Below are 21525 nucleotides of genomic sequence, written 5' to 3' on the forward strand. Positions count from 1 at the left end.
GGCATATATATATATATATCAATGAATTAGAGAAAAAAAAATGCCAGGTGTTTATACTTCATTCACGATTAATACGCGATAGCTCAAAGCCAAAATCTACTAAATTTAATACTATTTTATAAGCCTATTTTAAATGAATGAAGATTTACACATGGAAGAATGATTTGCATTCCCTCAGATCAGCCACCGAAACTCGACTTCTCCCCCCAATAGAAAATTCACAGAATGACAGATCTAGCAGTCGATGAGGTACCCAGCCGAACACACCAATATAAAATCCTAAAATATTATGTATCACTCTTTTAAAATAAGTGTAGTATTGTAATTTGCTTTTTGAATCTTTTATCATCTATAAAGATAATGATCATTTCATGTAAATGGCTTTTGGGCTCCTTCCACTTGTAACCTCAATTTTTCTGGAATGGGTCCATGAGCCCGGGATCACCCCGATTCCCCCTTTTCCTCTTCTTCTTTTCCTATCTCTCTCTTTCTCACTCTCTTAATCTCTTTTCCTTGTTTCTTGGGCACATTTTTCGATACAGATTTGGATTCAACACACATACCAGTCATTTCTTATATACTCACTTATCTAATATTTACATTTTTATTTTTATATTTATAGCACTTTATCTATGCATAGATTGGTGTATGTCACCTTCTAAAAGTATAAATATTGATGTGATATGAAAGATTTGGACATTATCAATGCAAAACATAGAATTTAGATGTTAGATGTGTAAATTTATAGAAATTGAATGCTATGTATGAAAGTAGATCTAAAAGGAAATAATGAAATGTACAGTATGAGTTTCTTAGATATCTTGAAATTTCATCTCTTTTTAGCTTTGAAGTAGAGAAGGCCAAATTACTGCCAGAATCATATTTGCCCTACCAACAATCAATAGTAACTTACAAATTTTGGCCAAACATCAGAACATTATGCAAGTCTAGGGGCCCTTTAGGACCATTTTTATTTAATTTTTTATTTTATGTATGTTTTGATTCAAATTAAATTATACTTATTTGTGAAATTTATCTTAAAAAATACTAAAAATATTTTTTATATAGTTTGAATTTTTTTAAAAATAAGTAGATTTATCTATAAAATTAAAAAATATATAGATACATTAAGATTATATCAGTCAAGCATATTTTTAATAAAAAAAATTAAAAGTAAAAATAAACATAAAAATTCAAATTGTGCCTAGTCGGCCTTTAGTAAATAGTGGAGCAAAACAAAAACGAATGTGTTGACTTAATATAAAAGACATACCAAATGGCAGGAGAAGGAATACAAGAGGAAGCAGAGCTACAAGACGACAACTTAAGACTTGTGACGATTCCTGGTCTATCATCCGTCTAACTTTGAAGGAATATCTAAATAATGATAATAAAGTTTGAAAAAATCTTTAGCAAAGTTGTATGAATATTGCATTTCTCAGCATACTCTCATATCAAATAAAAAAAGGGCATTTACTTATATCCCACCTAATTTCCACTTATTTACATAGCTAAGATCTGAATTTTACATTTTTGCATTTATGACCTCCAACTTTTTCCTGTCAGGCTGTCACATTAAAAACAACCTTATTTTAACTTTAAAAAGAAAAATACAGTGGCATGCATAGTTAAAATGGGACATATGTAAAAATCACTATAAATTACTCAATGTATGGGACATATGTAAAAATCACTATAAATTACTCAATTAAATATGTATTTTATTTATAAATTACTATTTTCTTATGCTAAACTTAAGGCCACAATTAAATTTGAGCTTGGAGATCATTTACGCATACTGTTAGATATCATATATTGCTATGATGCAATTATGGTTCACAGAAATATTAAGAAAACTTTAAACATAATAGTAGATGCTAGGGATGTTCCACATTAGCTTTATATTATTCTTAATATTGCTTACACACCATTGAGTGGCAATATAAAATGACCTTATGCATCTAGCATTCTAAACTTTAGAGGAAATTTAAATGTATAAAATATTCCTTACTATCATTTTATTATCATACAAACCCAAGGGATTCATGAATGTTTTTATTATTTGGCTCAAACGTAATTCAAAAGTCGCAAAAATTAATCTTCATAATAAAATCATATTCGAGTCGTCTTACTACCCAACCTCTATCACTTAAGTGCCCAAAAGATTGTTGCCATATATATATATTGTTAGAAGTGGATCAATCAGGATAAGGATCTTTGATGAAATTGAACGAGTACTGAAAAATGTCAAGTACGTACCAGAGCTCAAAAGAAATCTGATTTCTTTAGGTACGCTGGAGTTAAGCGGATGCTCGTTCAAGACAGAGAATGACTGCATCAGAGTAACCAAAGGTCCTCGTGTCGTACAAGGAGTCAGGAAAAAAGTCAGGAAAAATGGGTTGTACTCTCTTATCTGAAGAATTCGTGATTGCTAAGTCTATGTACTGTTTGGATTAGCAAACTCAAGCAAGGGCTGAGGGCCCCTCAGGGGCCAGGTGGAGGGAATTTTTACTTCGAAGCTTCTCAATTGAGGGTCAAGGTGGAGAATTGTTATTTTGACCCTCAATTATTGAACTAAGGTAAAATAACACTTTTGTAATGCGGTACCGCTCACCTATCACATTTCACCTACCGCTCACTTACCTCCCACCTACGACTCTATTGCTTCTATAAATAGAGAGAGTGTGAGGCTTAGGAGAGCAAGGGAAGAGATCTTAAGCTACCACAAAGGAGGAGAGAATAACTAGAGAGCTAGAGAGGAGGAGAGCATCTTGAGGCCTTGTATCAAGGTGTCGATTGAGAGGGAGGTCATAGAAGGAAGATGATGGCTCATCTCTATGTATACACTATGTATTCTCCATTTCCTTTGTCTTAGTAAACTATTTGATTGATTCCCTTAATTGGACATAGATCCAGTTGGATCGAACCACATAGACGATCTGTGTTTGCTTGTGTTTTTTGTGTTTCATTTATATGTCAGGAAGTGCATATATCACAACACACACACACACACACACACACACACACACAGATATATATATATATTCATTTTTTTTCAAAAAAAAATCGGTATTTGGCAGAGGCCCAAATACCGATTTCCCATGCGCTAGGCTCCATTATGAGAGCCCGCACCATATGCCTAGATATTCGAGAACCCAACGCTACTAGGAATCGAACCCGTGACTTGAGGGGACTTATAGCGAACCCCGCCAACTAACAAGCCACGGCTTGCGGCGCGTGCGCGCGCGCGCGCGCGCACACACACACACAGAACTTCTATTTATTTAAATTATAAGAGAAGTCTTACATTATACATAAGATTCAGTAACAACAATAGCTCCTTATATAACTTAAAATCATACTTTAGATCTAAAAATATAACATAATCATCAAAATTCACATTTGAGAATAAGTTTCTTTAAACATGGGGCATTCTTTATTTCTTTAAGAGTTCTTCATTGATAATCATGCATCATAGTTGTAATATATCAAATTCTAACAATATCACAAGGTTTGTTGTTGTTTTGCAAAGATTTTGCTACCATTTACAAAAATATATGGTACATACAACTTCAATCAATAATCTATTCAAAAGAAAAATGTTAATCATAATTTACCATCATAATTGCTTTCAATGATCACATCATCTCTTTGACTTTGAGCCTAATCTTTTGAAGCTTTTCTGCAAAAAATATTTAGATATAACAAATTTTATTTAATAAACATTTTATATCTATATAATTCTTTGTTGCTAATGAAAATCTACTTTAATACTAATAATTTTTATTTATACTTTTTATTTTAAGATAATTTATGGACATGCGCACATTCACCTAGTTGTCTTTCTCTATGACCATCATATCCAAGCTCTTGAATGAAATAGGATTTTAAACTTAAATCCATTATATTGATTTCACTTCCTTACTCCAAGATGATCTTGAAATTTTCAATGTTTATTTCATCTATATTTATTTTTTAAAATCTAAATTAATGTCAAATTTCTCTATATTAAAAATTGTTAAGTTAAGCTTTACATATTCTTATTTTTAGTTCTACTATTAATTTGTTCAACAATAAGGTCTTAACTAAGCAATTATTTGATGCATCCTAAATAAGAATTGCATAAAACCTTGAACTTAAGGAAGTAGCAAGAATAAATCCGCAACGAACACATTATTTAGGTGATTAGAGGCTTGAGAACTCTACATCCATCCATGATAATGGAGATACAAGATACAAAATTTTTATTTAGATTATGAATAAACTATCAAACAAGAAGCAATTTGAATAAATGCTACAATACTTTAAATAATTAAAAAAATTGAGCTTTATTCTCACAAATCTTTCATCCTTTTAGCATTGCAAGGTATAATGAACTCGGTTATATTCCATGCGTCTAACCACTACACACAAAAAAGAGGATTCGATCTAATTACAAAATAACCATCGAGCTTGATGCATGTGAAAAATCTGGCGTTGATTCTATTTTGGATTTGCCTCCCTCCGCGATGCAACACATATGGCGGCATATTATTGGTGTCCGCACGTAGAGCTACGTCCGGAGTCCTGTAGAAAATTTTTCCATATTTTTGATATGACAAGGAAGATTTAAATGGTATAAATGTAAAATATTAGAGTTTAGAGGTTAGATATGCTAAAGAAACCAAATTCAAACCAGCTTTGATCTAGATACAGATATAGCTCAGAATTTTAAAAGATTTTCCACTAAAAAACTCCATCGAGATCCAAAAGTGTAAATATTTTGCTTGCATGTTTCCTTCTCTCCGTTGTTTTATGAAAAATTGATTCTAGTTTGCTTTAATTTCTTCCCAGTTAAACAAAATTAAAACTTGATTACCATTTAACAAAACTTCATTATCCTTATTTACAAAATTGCGAAACTAAATCCTTTTCTTTAAAAATGTCAATATACAAATCGCCTATTAGTTAATTTTAAGGGCGAATTGTATACCTTCTTTTTGATGAAAGCACTTCGGATTATCTAGAGCGAACGTCCAATCAAATACATGAGATTTGCAAGACCAAATGAAATTAAAAAAAAAAAAAAAAAAAAAAAAAAAACGTAAAGAGACTCTCTTTTTGATAATTATGATTATTCCCGCATAACATTCAAAATAAATGGTTTTTTATATTTTCATAGCATGTTAAAAATAGCTGACCTATGAAAGCTACACTACCGGTCATCCTCTCAACTAGTGCTTGTCAATAACCACTGCAACCAGACAACTCCAGTCTTTCTGGAAATATCTCTACAGCCTTTATATAATATTGTAACTGTAGCATCAAGAATTGGTTGATTATCTTTACTCATTATTTTTACTCTATTACTCTTTACTCAAGCAATGAAACAACAACTCTATCATGGTATCTGAACCCAGGTTCTCTCTTAAAAATCCATAAACCTCATCTCTTCTTCAGCCCTTCTCCCCTTTTTTCTCCCAATGTCAGAAACTTCATCTTAGAGAAACCGAGAGGCACTCCTAGCAATATCAATAATGGCAGAAATCCCCATACCTTAATCTCTCAAGTTCCTAATGTACAATGTCAAAGTCATGGCACATGTCCAAGTCACGACAAAAAATAACCTCACTTGGAGACCCCAAATATACAAGCTCTTCAAGGTAAACGGATTTGTTGGTTTCCTAGGAGGATCTTTGGTCTGTCATCCTCCTCAAGTCTTGAATTATGTTGTACAATATCTTACAAACCCCCAATACTCAAGACGTCAATCTACTCCACAATCTCCCCCACCATTCTACCATGCATTTGTACTTTAGAATCCACTACAGAAATATGGCAAACCCTTCAATGTCCGCTAAAATCCACAAATTACTAAAGTGTCATTCAATAATGAAATGAACTCAATCATATCTCCATGAAAGAGCAACCCATGTCCCAATACCTTCTGGTTATTAAATCCTTAGTTGATACATTGCAACCATCGGAAGTCACATTGATCGTGAGGGTATTATCCTCCACATCCTAAATAAAATACCTCCATCATATCAGTCATTCAAAATATCCATTAGAACTAAGCCAGAACTCATCAAGATGGATGATCTGTACTCATTACTATCCAGTGAAGAAATCAATATATCACCTAAACAGGCTAACGAGAACAATGCCACAGCTTTTGCCCTATATACTTAAGGAGTTAGCATCCGCAAAAGGAGCAGAGGCAAATCCTCCCATCACACCTGCAACAACAACAGCAATCGCCCATCTATCCCTTTCAACCAAAGTTGCAGAGGCTCCTAGTACAATAACCTTCACCCCACCTGTCAGATCTGTGGCAAGCCAAGACATAAAACCATAACTTGCTGGCAACGAACCAATTTTAGCTCTTATCCTTTTGTCAAACCGAACAGAACACTCATAACCTCTATTGATCCAAGCTCAGACGACTGGGCCTTAGAATCCCTTGCCACCACTCATTTCACCTCCAACTATGATCACCTACAACATCCCAAACAATTACAAGGCTCAGATTTAGTCACCACAGGCGATGAATCATTTATTCCAATCACTCACACCGATCAGGGTATTCTCCCAACCCATCAACATAAGCTCTATCTCCATAAACTCGTTCACTCTCCATAGCTGTCTCAAGCCTCCTCTCATTTCATCAACTAACTTTCGACAACAATTATGACATCTCATTTACTAAATTTGGCTTTGCCATCAAGGACCAAAGAACAAAACCAAATCCTCCTTAGAGGACCTAGCAAGGATGGCCCCAATATCAACTTTGTGTCGCAAACCACTCATCGTTTCCATATGCAAAACTCTGACATCGAAGGTCACCATGCCATCACAACTATCATATATAGAGCAACAAACACTAAAATTAGACAAACTTTTTTTAGTTTTCTTACATGAATGTAACTCTTCTTAGAATCATCGTCAGTCCTTTCATATCATTATTTCTGAACATAAATACTATTTTGATCTTGTACATACAGACATTTGGGGTCCAACCCCCACCACTTCAATAAAGTACTATAAATATTACCTTCTACTTATTAATAATTGTGTTCACTTTACTTGGGGTTTTTCTATGTTCAAAAAATTTGAAACTACAAACAAATTCATCTATTTTCACAAAAGGATACAAAATCAATTCAACACAAACATTAAAGTTTTACACTCTGATGACAGAGGAGAATATAGATCCAATATCCTAAATAAATACCTCACCTCTCATGGCATTCTCCACCAATTTATCTACTTGTATACCCTTAACAAAATGGAGTGGATAAGCGCAAGCACAGACATCTAATTGAAACCACAAAAACCCTACTGCTCACCGCTCATCTACCTCCTAAATTTTGGACAAAATCTGTAATGACCACTCCATACCCCATAAATTGATTGCCATCAAAAACCACAAACCTTAAATCTCCCTATGAAATCCTCTACTCCAAACCTCCCACCTATGGTCATCTTTGAACCTTTGAATGTCTCCGCTTTTCATGGCAAAGACCGCAAGCTCCACATAAACTACCACCCTTAGCCCAGCTTGTATCATCATTGCATATTTATCATCACACAAAAGATACAATTGCTATAACACACAAACACACATATTTTCATCTCTCAACACGTGGTTTTTAACAAATCTATCTTTCCATACACCCCTTAATCTATACCACAAATGCCTTCCATCACATATCTAAATCCCAGTCTCCTTCTCTCAACAAATCTACCACAATCATCCACCTCTCTGCCTCCCTTACTACCTTCTACAAACCAATCTCCTCCATCTTACACCACACCCGCAACCACTAATCAAGAAACTTCTTTCCTTCCATACCCACACACACTTACCAAGCCGCGCTCATATTCCACCTAAAAAACACCCCATGACAATAATATCTCAAACTAAGTCACTCAAACCAAAAATCCTCATCAACCTATACACTTTCCTTACCTAATATCATGACCCCACATGATATACACAAATCACAAACATCTACATTGGCAACAAGCCATGTCTTCAAAATTCAAAACACTACAAAGCAAGAAACATAGTTTTTTGTTTAGCCACCATGTCAACAAAACTTTATCGACCACAAATGGACCTACAGTATCAAACATAATCCCGACAAAATAGTGGCAAAATAAAAGGCACGACTAGTCGAGCAAGGCTTTAAGCAATTGTCAGGAACTCAATATAAGGAAACATTTAGCCCTATAGCTAAAGTACCTACAATTTGGATCCTCCCATCAATTGCTCACCAACGCAAGAGGCCAATTCAGCAACTGGATGCCTCCAACACCTTTCCCTATGGCTTGCTGGATGAAACTATCTACATGCACCGACCTCAAGGATTCCAAGACAACCAACATTCAACCAATGTATTCTTACTCAAAAAGACTTCATATGGCCTCGAACACGCACCAATACAATAATATCACACTCTCACTCACCATCTCAAAATCAAAAAGTTTTAAAGTAACACCGCTGACCCCTCTCTCCTCATATATCATCATAACCAACTCACCATTTATTTTTCTCATGTACATTGATGACTTCCTCATCACAGGATATGATCCACAAGCCACTTCTAACCTCACATATACTCTCAAATCGGAATTCCAACTCAAGGAATGGGGGTCGATTAACACTTTCCTTAGCATCAACATCAATCACACTCCACATGAATATCACCTTACACAATCCTCATACAATCATTCCCTCCTATAACAACTTGGACTATCCATTTGCAAACCAATATCCATTGAACTTCCCCACAAGCTAAATTTTGACCAAACCTCCCTCCAAGAGTTTCCTGATGTTACTCAATATAGACAGCTAGCCAGCTCTCTCTAGCGTCTTAGTATCACAAGATCAGACATAGCCTTTGTTTTCAAATATATCTACTAGAATATGCATACCCCCTGCTTCATCATTTTTAGCTTATCAAATGTCTCTTAAAGTATCTTGAAAGAACCATCTCCTATGGCCTTCCAATCACAAACAACAGTCTACAACTTCAAACCTACTCAAACTTCGATTGGGTAGGCAACTCACATAACAGACAATCGACCACTGAATTTTGCACCTTTCTAGGCAACTACCTCATATCATGGACAATTCAAAAGCAAAAAATGATGGCTCGCTCCACCATAGAAGCTCAGTATCACGCACTAGCAGCCACCACAACTGATGTTATTTGGATTTGATGACTACTCCAAGAATTCAATATTTATATAATCAGTCCAACACAAATTCACTTCGAAAACATAATAGCAATTACCATACCCCTTAATCCCACCTTCCACACCCGCATGAAACATATTGCAATAGACTATCACTTCATCCGTGATTACATACAATCGATTGACATTAAGATACTACACATCAACTTAACAGATCAAGTATCTGATATCTTCACAAAGATTCACACCACACCCCAATCCCCAGTTTCACAACCTTCAGCATAAGCTTATAGTCACTTTACTGAATTAAAAAGCTCAAGGGGGGAATAATCCTCTCAAAAAATATCTCTACAACATTTATATAATACTATAACTGCAACAACAAGATTTGGCTTATTACCTTTACTCTATTTACCCTTTACTCGAGCAATGAAACCACAACTCTATCAAAAATGATGAAAAATTTACATTCATATCGCAAAATTCTTATTTTTTTCACAGCTTATACCATATTTACACTTATAATACTTTGATAACAACTTATGTATGTTGTGAAAAAACGACGGAAGTGAAAAATATGGAATTAGAAAATCTCAAAACATAAGGGACACACAAATTTACGTGGTTCGGCAAATTACCTACATATACGGAGTTACAGAGGATTTTATTACCTATAGGAATTACACCGTTGATTGGTTCGACGTTATAAGAAACAATTCTATCTCTCTTCCTCTCTCTCTCCTCACATTCTCTCTCTATCTCTTCACCCGTGAGCCAGAGGAGATGACAACCAGGCAAGAGAGCCCTCGCGGTTGATCTTGTTCCTCATCCGTAAACAAACGGACCTGTAAGACCGCACGCCTAAGTAACCCAACGGGAGAGAAAAAGCTTGCAGTAACTCACCATTGATTTAATTCCAGCCGAGCCTTCACGTTTAAATCGCCGAAAAAAACCGCAGGGGGAGGAGAGAGCTCTTGCGATGGAAAGAATAGGCGGTACTTAGCAGGACAGTTATTAAGGAGTAATTAAAATATCCAGTAACTGCCGTGAAGAGAAATTTGCCAATATAAACAGTAGACCGGGCTCCACCGATCTAAACAATGCATGAAAAAATATATTTTATTTTTTAAATAATAATAATAATAATAATAATAATAATAATAATAATAATAATAATAATAATAATAATAATAATAATAATAATAATAATAATAATAATAATAATAATAATAATAATAATAATAATAATAATAATATTTTTCATGTTATATAAAAAAATTATTTGCTGTTCATGTAAATATAAGTATTTAAATGATAAATATATAAATAAATAAAATTTGGGTGCTATGTATTTGTGAATATAAAATATCATATGAAAAATTAACTTTTTAATTTCAACATTACATGAGAGTTTGTAGCGTTTAATCGTTTTTATTTTTAAAACTTCACATTCATATCTAACACCTAAAATTTAACATCTACATTTATAATATTTTGATGTCATATGCTATACACGAAAAAATATATTTAACTTTCAAAAAAATAAATTATAATATATATATATATATATATATATATATAATATACTGCCTCCCATAACATAAAATAATAATAATACATAATAGAAAACATTTCCTTAATTAAAAATAAAGTTCCAAACCCAACAGCAACACTGAAATACATAAAAAGATAATCCCATCAAACTATCTACAAACTAAGCAAACAATCTGCACTCCAGTAATAACTTTCTGCTATTTACAAGCATGAACTAATTAATACTAATGTGGAGATAACAACCATCACCTGTTGATAATTTAGGCAGCAATAATCTAATTAGCCTGAAAACTGTTGGCGCCTGGAATATCAACCCACTGCAACCGCAGCTCAATTTCACCACATTCAACATTTCTGAGCCTGAGAACAATGTCCTGAACAACCTTCCCATTCAACAAATAGATAGAGCTCTCCTCAGCAAGGCAATTCTCCCTGTTGGACGCCTGCTTTCTCAACACTGTGCCATCAGGAACACCTTTTAGATCCATCTTCGCAGACTCGAAAAATGGTCGAATGTCGAATTCCGCATCGCCCATTGGATCGTCAGAACTGAATGTATCTTTGTCATACACTTCCTGGAATTATAGTTTAAGAAGATAGATAACTAGAGGGAAAACAGGAATTTTTTTTGAAGTTTTTATGGAAGATTCGCATACATACAACTCAATTCTTATGCATTTAGATGTCTAACACCTTACTCCTGCATGAAAAATGTGTATTTCATATTTTAAAAACGAAAAAAATGTGATTTGATTGATGATGAACAAGAATTCATGGTTTAACTCTTCAACTAAATAATGACTAGAAAAAATATTTGAAAAAGTATTCTAAAATCATTAAATTTTAGTCAAATGTAGGTGCAGTTTGTCCCCAATATTTCGGAAATGACAATAAATAAATAAGTGTTATCCAAATGTAAGTACAGTGTGTCCCTGAGAATCAGACAATTACAAAAATTATTACGCTTTCAAATTTGCTGATAGTATGATCATTTTTCATTAAAAAAACATTCATTATGCGATCATATATGTGATAAATCAATAGATAATATAGTCAGTAAACTTATAGAAATTTCATAATAATGTTGCCTAACCGCCAAAGTAGCATCGACAAACGATGGTTTCCATACTTTAATGGCTAAATTACCTTTTAATTTATCACATGCATTTAATGTGATAAATCTATAATCACATATTTGGTATTTTTCATAAGATAATCAAATTGTAACTAAAATTTAAAATAAAATTATTTGCTAATCACCCTATAACTGTTAGCGGTCAAACTTTTAAGAAGAATAAAATTAAGAATATTTACATGCAAACCACTCAATTCTTATGTATTTACATATCCAACACCTAAATTTTACCTTTATTACATTAAACCACACAAATCTTTCATATCAAATCAAAATACCACCATTTTAAGTTTTGAAATTTTAAATACACCTTTTCATGCATAGATAGGGTGCCAACTGACATGCATGCAAAAAAAAAGAAGTTTATGTGCTAGAAATGTAAATACATAGGAATTCAGATACTGAAGCTTACAATAGATACTGCAAAGAACATTTTTCAAGAGTCTACTTGCATTCTCTAAGCTAATTATTCAAATTTCAAACCAGTGCATTAAAGTCGAGCAATAATATGGTGAAAAATCAGACAAAGACATCCTGATAAAAGATTGATCAAATGAATTTTAAAAACTATGAATTTGCGTTGAGATAAGTGCAATAAAAAAATTGACTGATTATCCATACATTGCATTCTATAAACAAACCAAAGCGTTTTGAATTTATAATAGGGGGATTTACATACATACCACACAATTATAGGTGTTAGACATGTTAATACATATGAAAAATGTGGTGTGTGTCTAAATTTCTCTTTATAATATATTAGAAGAACCCAAAGTATGCAATGGATAGCTTCAAAAAAGTCTTAACTGTGCTATTAAGTATTAAGTAAGATGGCAAGCAAAATTAGTTGAGAAATGCTCTCACCAGTTTGACTGGGAAAGAAGGATCTTCAACAGAAAAGGTTAACTCTTCATCCCATTCCGGGTTCACGGTCTTCTTTATAACTCGTGTCTTTAATTTCTGCAAAAAAAAAAAAAAAGGAAGATTTACATACATAGCACTCCATGCCTATGTATTTACATATCTGACACCTAAACTTCAATTTTTACATATATGCTACCTTACCTATGCATGAAAAAGTGAATTTCATTTTTTGAATGTCAAAATAGTGGTATTTTTTATCTGATAAGAATGTAAAAAGTAAAATGATTGCATTACATATACAAATACATAAGAATTAAGTGGTATATATGTAAATGCTCCAAAAAGAAAAAAAAATGGAGGCTGATAAATGGAAGTTAGAAGTACAAATTGATTCACAAAATCAAAGAGTAAAACAGGATAACGAGTATCATATATATATATATATATATATATATCTAATGTGCCTAACAATTCGAGTATCTACTCCTTAAGGCCAGCGGTGCTAGAGGGGATTTGAACTCCCGAACTGAGGGGACTTATACCGTGGATGCCAACATAAGGCCGGAGTACGCAAAAATCTAAATCGCCATTTTTGTCAACACATCTAGTACTCTTAGGGGATTTGTTGACATTTTCATTTAGAATAGCCTTAATATAGAATATTAGAGAAATTAATAAAGGAAACAATATGCATAATCTTAAACCTTCCACAAATTGATGCAAGACTTATCAGGATCTATGGTTTCATATGCAGAGAAATGTTAAATGATGCAATGAAAATGTTCAAAAAACAATTACATAAATCTATTTGGTTTTCCTAAACATTGATGGCATGATACCAAAAATATAGACAAATCAGCAATCAGAGCTTGTTTATGAGTAAGATGTCTAACATAAACAATTATTTACCACTACTGGCGCAAAAATAAATGAAATCAAGATTGCATGGAATGGATGATGGATTCTCAAACAAAAAAAAAAGTTCTAAGAGTTCAGATAATAAAAGTCTAACATATATTAAAAGTTCATATAAATATTTCAAGCCCAAGCTCTGAAAGATTTTCAGAAATCCAATCATAGAATCATACTAAGCAACAGCATTATAAGACAAAAGGAAAAGAAAGAGGAGAATATGCTTGTAAGTGCAGAACAAACAGACCGGTTATCAACCTGTCCTTATGAAATATGCTTTTGAAGTGAAGATCTAAGAGCAATCTCTTATGAAATGGATTCAAAAATTTATATGGTCATCAATAGAAAAGAAATTACTTGCTATACTATCACGGCAACGAAATGCTTCAAATATCGTCTAATAATCATATCATGCTGCATGCGCTTGCCATGCCATTATGAAGAAACATAAAATTACTCTCTATCACACTTCAAATGTCACATAACATTAGTCACAGTTAGCAGGCCAGCTGTCTACTGAATTCATCCTAGAAGTTTCCTTTAGGTGCTTCAAGTACAAAAATCTAAATCGCCATTTTTTGACAGTTATCTTAGAGGCAAGACCTTCCTCCGATATAGTCGCGGCTGAAGTCTACAATACAGGAGCTCAATGTCTTCTACATGAGTGTGTCAAATACCCTCGGAGGAAAAAATTAAAAAAAAAAAAAACTCCAGAGTACGGGAGCTTTGCAAGATCGGAGCAAAGGAAAAAGTAACCGATCAGTGAAAACTAAAAACAGATGCACGCAAGAGGAATGATTCCACTATACAAAGCACACAAGGGGACGATATCAGTAAACGACGAGGAAAAAGAAGAGGAGGGTAAAACACCTGCTTTCCCAATCGGAGAACAACGTAAGGATCGCTGCTTCGAACATCTCGGACGGCGAGGTTCACGCCTCTCACCACGCGGATCCTGAGAAGCCCTAGCATCCGATCTAACATTTTCTCTCTCCTCGGCTACAGATTTTCCTCCGCTCCGATAACGATACAATGACTCGCTTGCAGCATCCTCCTCCCATTTATCTACCAGCAGATTTAAATCTTTAAAACGTGGGAGCCAGTAATTGCCTTGGTCGTGAAGCATCATCGGAAAAATTAATTTAAAAGCAATATCATAGAAAATTTCATTATAAAACAACTTATTTGATGTGGTGACATTTTGAAAACACACATGACTTATTAGGTTCAACTGTATTTTGGCAGCTTATACATTTTCAAAACACAGAAAACAACGTTTTCACACCGCACCTATTTAGGTGCGGTAGGAGCTTATTGACAACGGTCTGACTTTTCCAAAAAAATAAAAATTTGTAATAGACACTGCACCTAGCTTATCAACAGATTATTTTTAATCAGCTTATCAATAAATTATTCAATAAGCTACAACTGTCTCAAATAGACCCTAAGTTCCGTATAATTAATTGATTGTTTGAACTAAATTTTTTCCACAACTCCAGGCCTACACCGACTCATGCATTCAAATAATCAATTAATTTTTTTAGGGGAAAAAATTTTCAATCCGGACTCCCGAAGTAACTCTACGTGTGGATTCTAATAATATATCATCATGCATTAGTTATTGGAGGTTATTGAAGTGAAATGTTATTATAGGGGTTAATGCAAAGGGTTATTGAAGTGGAACCGTGAGGGTTATTGGGGGTATTATTGGAGGGAGTTATGAAGTGGAACTGCGGAGGTTATTGGGAGTTATTTGGGAGATAATGAGGGGTAGTTACGGGAGCACTACATGTTATTAAAATGAAACCACAGAGGTTATTAGAGGTTATTGCAGCGTTATTAGAGTTAATATTCCACTAACTCCTAATAATCCCTCCAAATAATATCTACAGTTCCACTCAAATAACATATGTGATTTCACTTTAATATTTTATTAGATGAGCTCGATATTGACGGTATATTATTGGGAGTCCGCACGCAGAGCTACGTCTGGAGTCCGGACAGAAAATTTTTCCCGACGTCACCGATGAGGCCACTCTCCACGATGAGAATGTGAAAATCTAAAACAAAACATTAAATAGTCAATAAAATCAAAGCAAAATGTATTTTAAAGTGTGGTGCGTTAGGAAAAAAAAGTAAACATTTATGTTTTACATGAAAATTAAGCTCATTTGTAAATAAATAAAGGAAAAGGGGTAACAAACGCAAAATGTTTAGATAAAATTTTCGGATGAATTCTACATTTGAAAGTATATATATTATTAGTTATAAAAAATGCCCTTCTTTCTAATTGAAAAGGACGGTATATGAATTATAAAGTCTACAACATGATAGAAGTTGTAAGAATTTGGAAACGTTGCAGTTGTCTTTAAAAAATTATTTATTGACTATTCAGTTGTTCTCCTTTGACAAAAGAAGGCCAAAAACCAATAAATTTAGTACAAATGTTATGTCGGACATTGAAAATCAAAGTTGATATTGACAACGTCTATCAACTTCATTATTAATATTAAGAGTTGTGTCAATTTTATCAGCGGTATTAGTGAAATTATTGGCGTGAGATTATTTTTTCTCACCGCGAAGATGAATCTTGTCAGTTGTCCGGACCCAAAGCTATGTCCAGACTCCGAACATCATAAATTTTCGTGATAACGACCATCAAGGATATGTGTTAGCCATGAGTAATAATTTTGGTCGACATGCATCAATTTTTATGAGCAATTGTGTGTTAATAACATATATTAGTGTTACAAATTGATGAAGTATAAGAATATTTGTGTAATAAGACATCAGTGGCCAACAAATTGTAGCATGATAGTGCGGTCAAATGATCATAATTGGCAACTTCAATTGGGAAATAGTGGCAAAAAAATAGTTAGGTGGTAATGATTTGAAGACCTTAATTAAGTGACATTTTCTTAAGAGAGTAATTTATGTTGGTTTGTAAATAATTGTTAGATGATGGTGGTTAGTCGAGTGACGACAGTTGAATAATACTAGTATGACGATTATGTTTGGGTAACATTAATTAGTTAATAGTTGTTGAGAGAACATTGTTAGACGATGGTGGTAGGTTAGTTTGGTCACGTAACAATGATTTAGCAACTATAATCTATCTGAAAAAACAAGCATATGGTTAGTGATGGTGGTTTGAATGTTTTGGTTTAGTAATATTGGTTAGATGTTTATATGCAAACAATGGTAGTCTAAAGGTTGAAGTCAGACGATGCTGGTTGGACAACTATGGTCAGATGACAATGGGTGATTTATAATCAGGAGACAAGGTTGGAAAAGTAGTAATTGAGCAACAATGCTCTTGGGGTCATAGTGGGGCAATGATGGCGAGGGTAGTCAAGCAATATGATTGGGAGACTGCAATCGAGCCACCAATGTCAAGTGACCATAATCGGATGACCGTAGTTTAGCCTAGGTGGTTTGTGCTCATAACTGGCCAACAATAATAGAGATTTTGTAGTCAGATGATAGTGGTTAAATGACCATAGCTAATAGGTTGAAATTTGGTAACAGTGCAGAAGCATTAGTCAAACTGTGGCGATCAGACGAAGATGGTCAGGTAGTTCCATATTAATAGTTGGGCATTGGCAATCATATGGTTGCAATTGGACAAGGTCGTTGCCATGGCAGTGGCCGAGCAGAGGTCTGACAATGACAATCCAAGGGTAGTAGTCGTGGTGGCTGCAATGGATAAGTAGGGCTCTACGATTATAAAAGCCTCCGAGCTCTCTCCTACTCTCATTTATTCTCCTTACACGTAAAGAATGATGGTTTATTATAGATTTTTAGATTGATATTTTTGTTATTTTTTTGAAAGTATCAAAGCACTCTACTAAATGATATGGAGTAAACTATATCAAGTCTTTATTACAAAATTTTTTAATGTTTGAATGTCTTAATGTTGTCATAATTAAGAGATATTGGGATAGATTTAGTTTTCTATCCACTTACATGTATATACAAGACAATCTTTAACCGTAATTATAACATTAGTTAGAATTGAACCAATAGAAAAATGATTATGTTTAAAGCTCAAAATAATGCCAAGGTTATGTTGTTTTATGTTAACAGCGGACAAGTAGATAAATATCCTTATTTGTTGATCATGCTAAGCCAACTATGTTTTCTTTGCTAAAAGCTTAAAGGATAGTATCATTTGCCCTTCTAGAGAGAAAAATGTTATCCACGAATGTATGACAATTGCAAGTGAGAGAGCAATAACTCTTCTCAACTGCGTAATCAACAAAAAAAGATATGATATTCTTAATAGTTGTGAACACCGAAGGAGATATGGACCATCCTTATAATAACTAGTAAAACTAAAAATGATTCTATGCATATAGAATTCCTTTGCACCTCATTCAGTAGCACACCATTTTGTGTCCCCCTTGTTTTTGTTCGTTTTTTCACTATTTTATTTTAAAAGGAGTTGTCAGCCTATAGATATTCATATACTTCCATTTCTCGAATAAGCCTATCTTTCGGGTCATATGAACGACCCGAAGAAGAGAGGAACCAAAAAAGACGAACATACGACAAAACGACAAATGAGAGAAAACACAAAACGTGGAGAGTCTGCGTGCAGTAACATTCGCAAGGAAAGGTTAAGTGTGTTTGCCCAAACAAAATCAGGTGAAAGTACCTTAAACCAATATCCACCAAAAAATACGTATGCAGACTACCCATAACCAGAGATTCAGGTGTAGGTGTTTGTTCTTGGGCCATGAGTGCTCATAAGGGGATGTATTCCACTTAGTTAATTACATCTTGGGCGTTGCTCAGGAAAACTCTTGATCCAAAGGGGTTTTGCTTACCTGAGATGTGACAACTAACACAGAGTCATCAAGGGAGGTTATCTCGCAGAGGGAATGCCCCGATGCTTCTGATCTCTCGCTAAACCACAAGGCGAAGAATGAGTCTCTCGCGGTCCCCACGTGGATAACGAACTTATCAACATACGAAACCTGCGAAACAACTGTATCACCCCGATGAAGAATCCCGATACGTCAAAGCACGTTCGGGCTACAAGGGCAATAGATAAATCGTCGTATCCCAAACGAGCTACAACTCATCAGCAATCGGGTCGTTGAGATGATGTCAATGAAGACAAAAGAAAAGACAGGGCTCTACAAGGATAGTCAAAGGAGGGGAAGAGTAATCCCTAGCAAGTAGAGGTAGCTGGGTTGGGGTACCACAGGCCCATTGTCCCAAGCCACTAAGACCACAAGTCTACCTGGTCGTGAAAGTAGTCGACTCAACACGTCCTGAGATCCCTGGTCAGCAATCCGTGAATTGCTTCGTCCATGGGGACCCCGATTGCCCTAAGGTCAAACGAATGAGACTCTATCCTATGACTATCGACTGGAGGTCTGAAAAAGTGAGACTTATACATGTCAAAATGTCATGGATGCCTCAGGAAAGGAGTAGGAAAAAGGGGTCTAGCTACAAAACTGCAGACACTTCAAACAAAAGGACTTATGCCCCGTCTAGGTCAGAGAGCCTTCTAACACCCTAGATGCACTAGACAATCACCTACTAACAAGCTATGTTGGATCAGTCGGGTTGGAGAAGCACCGGGGCTTATCATTGGGACATGCAAATATGATGCAGTTATTTACCACAATTCTAAATGTGGAGGCCTTATTAAACATGATTGGGGTGTAGCGATGCATGCAAACCATTTTTTAATTCGGCCCAAAGGCCATGCCAAAAGTAAAGACATATTTAAAAAAAAAAAGTCTTGAATCTTTCAATCCTAAATTTTTATTATCTTGAATATTTTTATTAGGATTTTTAAAGTAAAAGAATTATAATTTTAGGGTCTTTAATGAGCCTAAGTTATATTTTTTGTAAGACCCAAATGCACAAAAATGAACAATATAAAACACTCAAACATGTAAGGCACACGAGGGGAAAAAGAAAAAGCGCACGCCAAAATAATATATAAAAAGACCAAATGCCGCTGGACTGGCAACATAATCCAGGAAAAGCAGAAAAAACGACCGGACTCCACATATACATGTCCGATCCTAAGTCTATACAAAAATGTAAAAATTCTGACTTAAGGTATAGGACACGAGCTGTTGCTCCTGTTCCTCGTCACGTGGTTCGGTGCGTCATCCACCTCGAAACCCATACATGTACCTTATTTCTAATACAAACTCTCCTATAACTCTATCAAATACATTTGAAATAGAAAATAAAGGCTCGACGTGCATAAAAGAAATGTTAGTGGGCACGTCATGTATCATGAAAATAATAAGTTGTGTCTTATAATTGAGGGAGCTAAAGAACATCTGCAAACAAAGGATTAGAAATCGTTACTTGCTCCCCCATCATAGAACATGTGTGAGTGTGTATACGTAGACACATCATCTACAGAAGATTGCCATAATATACTATCACACATAACAAACATGCAAACACACCTTAAAAAGCAAGAAGTTGACACATGGCTAACACAAGACAACACAACACATAACAATAACCAAAGATATCGAAAAATACTACCTAACATCCTAAACCTTAGCCTAGCACACCATCTAACGACAAAGTGCATCAACATATATATATTACATTTTAGAGTAAGGGCTATTAAATGTGAGCCTATAACATGCAAGGGTGACACAAATTAGATCTTTTGAACCCTTAATACAGTCATACTCATGTCAATCTCGATGACTTAACTCACATTGCTCACTGAAATCGACTCGATAAGTAATGCTCGTTAAAACATCGCGACCAACACAGAAATCACTCTCCTAACGGATATTCTCACAATCCAAGCAAACATGCAAAATGCAAGTGCAAACAATCAAAATATACAAGTGATGAGTGTACCATGAGGCAGTGACTCGAGCAAAGAAGAGCACACTGTGGTGGCAGCGGCCCGAAGAGGGTGTGTCGAGGCGGCAGTGACCCGAAGGGATTGGCATGGCGTGACGGCGGGGGGCCAGAAGAGGGTGTACCGAGACGATATTGACCCGAAGGGATGAGCGTGTCATGGCGGCAGTGACCCGAAGGGATTGGCATGGCGTGACGGCGGGGGGCCAGAAGAGGGTGTACCGAGACGATAGTGACCCGAAGGGATGAGCGTATCATGGTGGCAGCGACCCGAAGAGGGTATGTCAAGGCGGCAGTGACCTAAAAGGGTGGGAGTGTCGTGGCAGCATCAGACCGAAAAGGGTGTACCGAGGCGACAGTGACCCGAATGGATGTAACATTAGTAGATGGACATGCAAGCAACATGCATAAGTATACACTCGACATGCAATGATGCAAGTGATTAGTCAACCTGGTCAGAGCATCCGGTCGAACCAACATGCACGGGTGACCGGACTGGGGCGGCTTGTCGAACCAAAGTGATCGATTGACCATACTGGGGTGGCCGGTCGAACCAAAGTGAGATGCTTGCTAGGCAGAGACGACTGATTAGAGTAAAGTGAGATGCTTACCGGGTTGGGGCGGTCGATCGGAGCGAAGTGTCCCACCGAGACACGAGTATTGCTAATCGGCCTGGGATGGTCGATTGGGGCACAAATGGCGTGATATGTGACGTGTAAAATGCTATGTGCAGGTGTGACGTGCAAGTGTGCAGGCATGCAACATGCAAATGCAAAGTGCTATGTGCATATGTGAAGTGCGATGTGTGAACGTAACTCACAAAACATGGACATGCAATAAGAGCCATTTCCGTGCCAACAACCCCACCCGGGGAAACCTAGGGTCAACACATGGAAAGTCGTTGTTTGTCGCCTTTGCTTTGATGAGGCAAATAGGGAACTTCTCTCCGGATTTGCAAGGGGAAGTTCCCTATTTCATCATGAAATGGACTAGCGACCACGCTCTTACCAATCTCACGG

At 35.4% G+C, this 21525-nt stretch overlaps 1 protein-coding gene across 1 annotated transcript; it reads right to left on the minus strand.

The window, feature by feature from the left end:
* Positions 1-10795: 10795 nt before the first annotated feature.
* Positions 10796-14734, minus strand: LOC110024063 (GTPase activating protein 1-like). The gene is made up of 3 exons (XM_020723797.1): positions 14519-14734; positions 12737-12832; positions 10796-11312 (listed from the first exon to the last, which is right to left on the minus strand). Exons 1-3 carry the CDS (start codon positions 14630-14632, stop codon positions 11013-11015), a joined length of 510 nt encoding a protein of 169 aa, XP_020579456.1. The 5' UTR covers positions 14633-14734; the 3' UTR covers positions 10796-11012.
* Between the last annotated feature and the right edge of the window lie 6791 nt (positions 14735-21525).

The sequence above is a fragment of the Phalaenopsis equestris genome, unplaced genomic scaffold (assembly GCF_001263595.1).
Source record: "Phalaenopsis equestris unplaced genomic scaffold, ASM126359v1 Scaffold000240, whole genome shotgun sequence".
NCBI classification, from domain to species: Eukaryota; Viridiplantae; Streptophyta; class Magnoliopsida; order Asparagales; family Orchidaceae; genus Phalaenopsis; species Phalaenopsis equestris.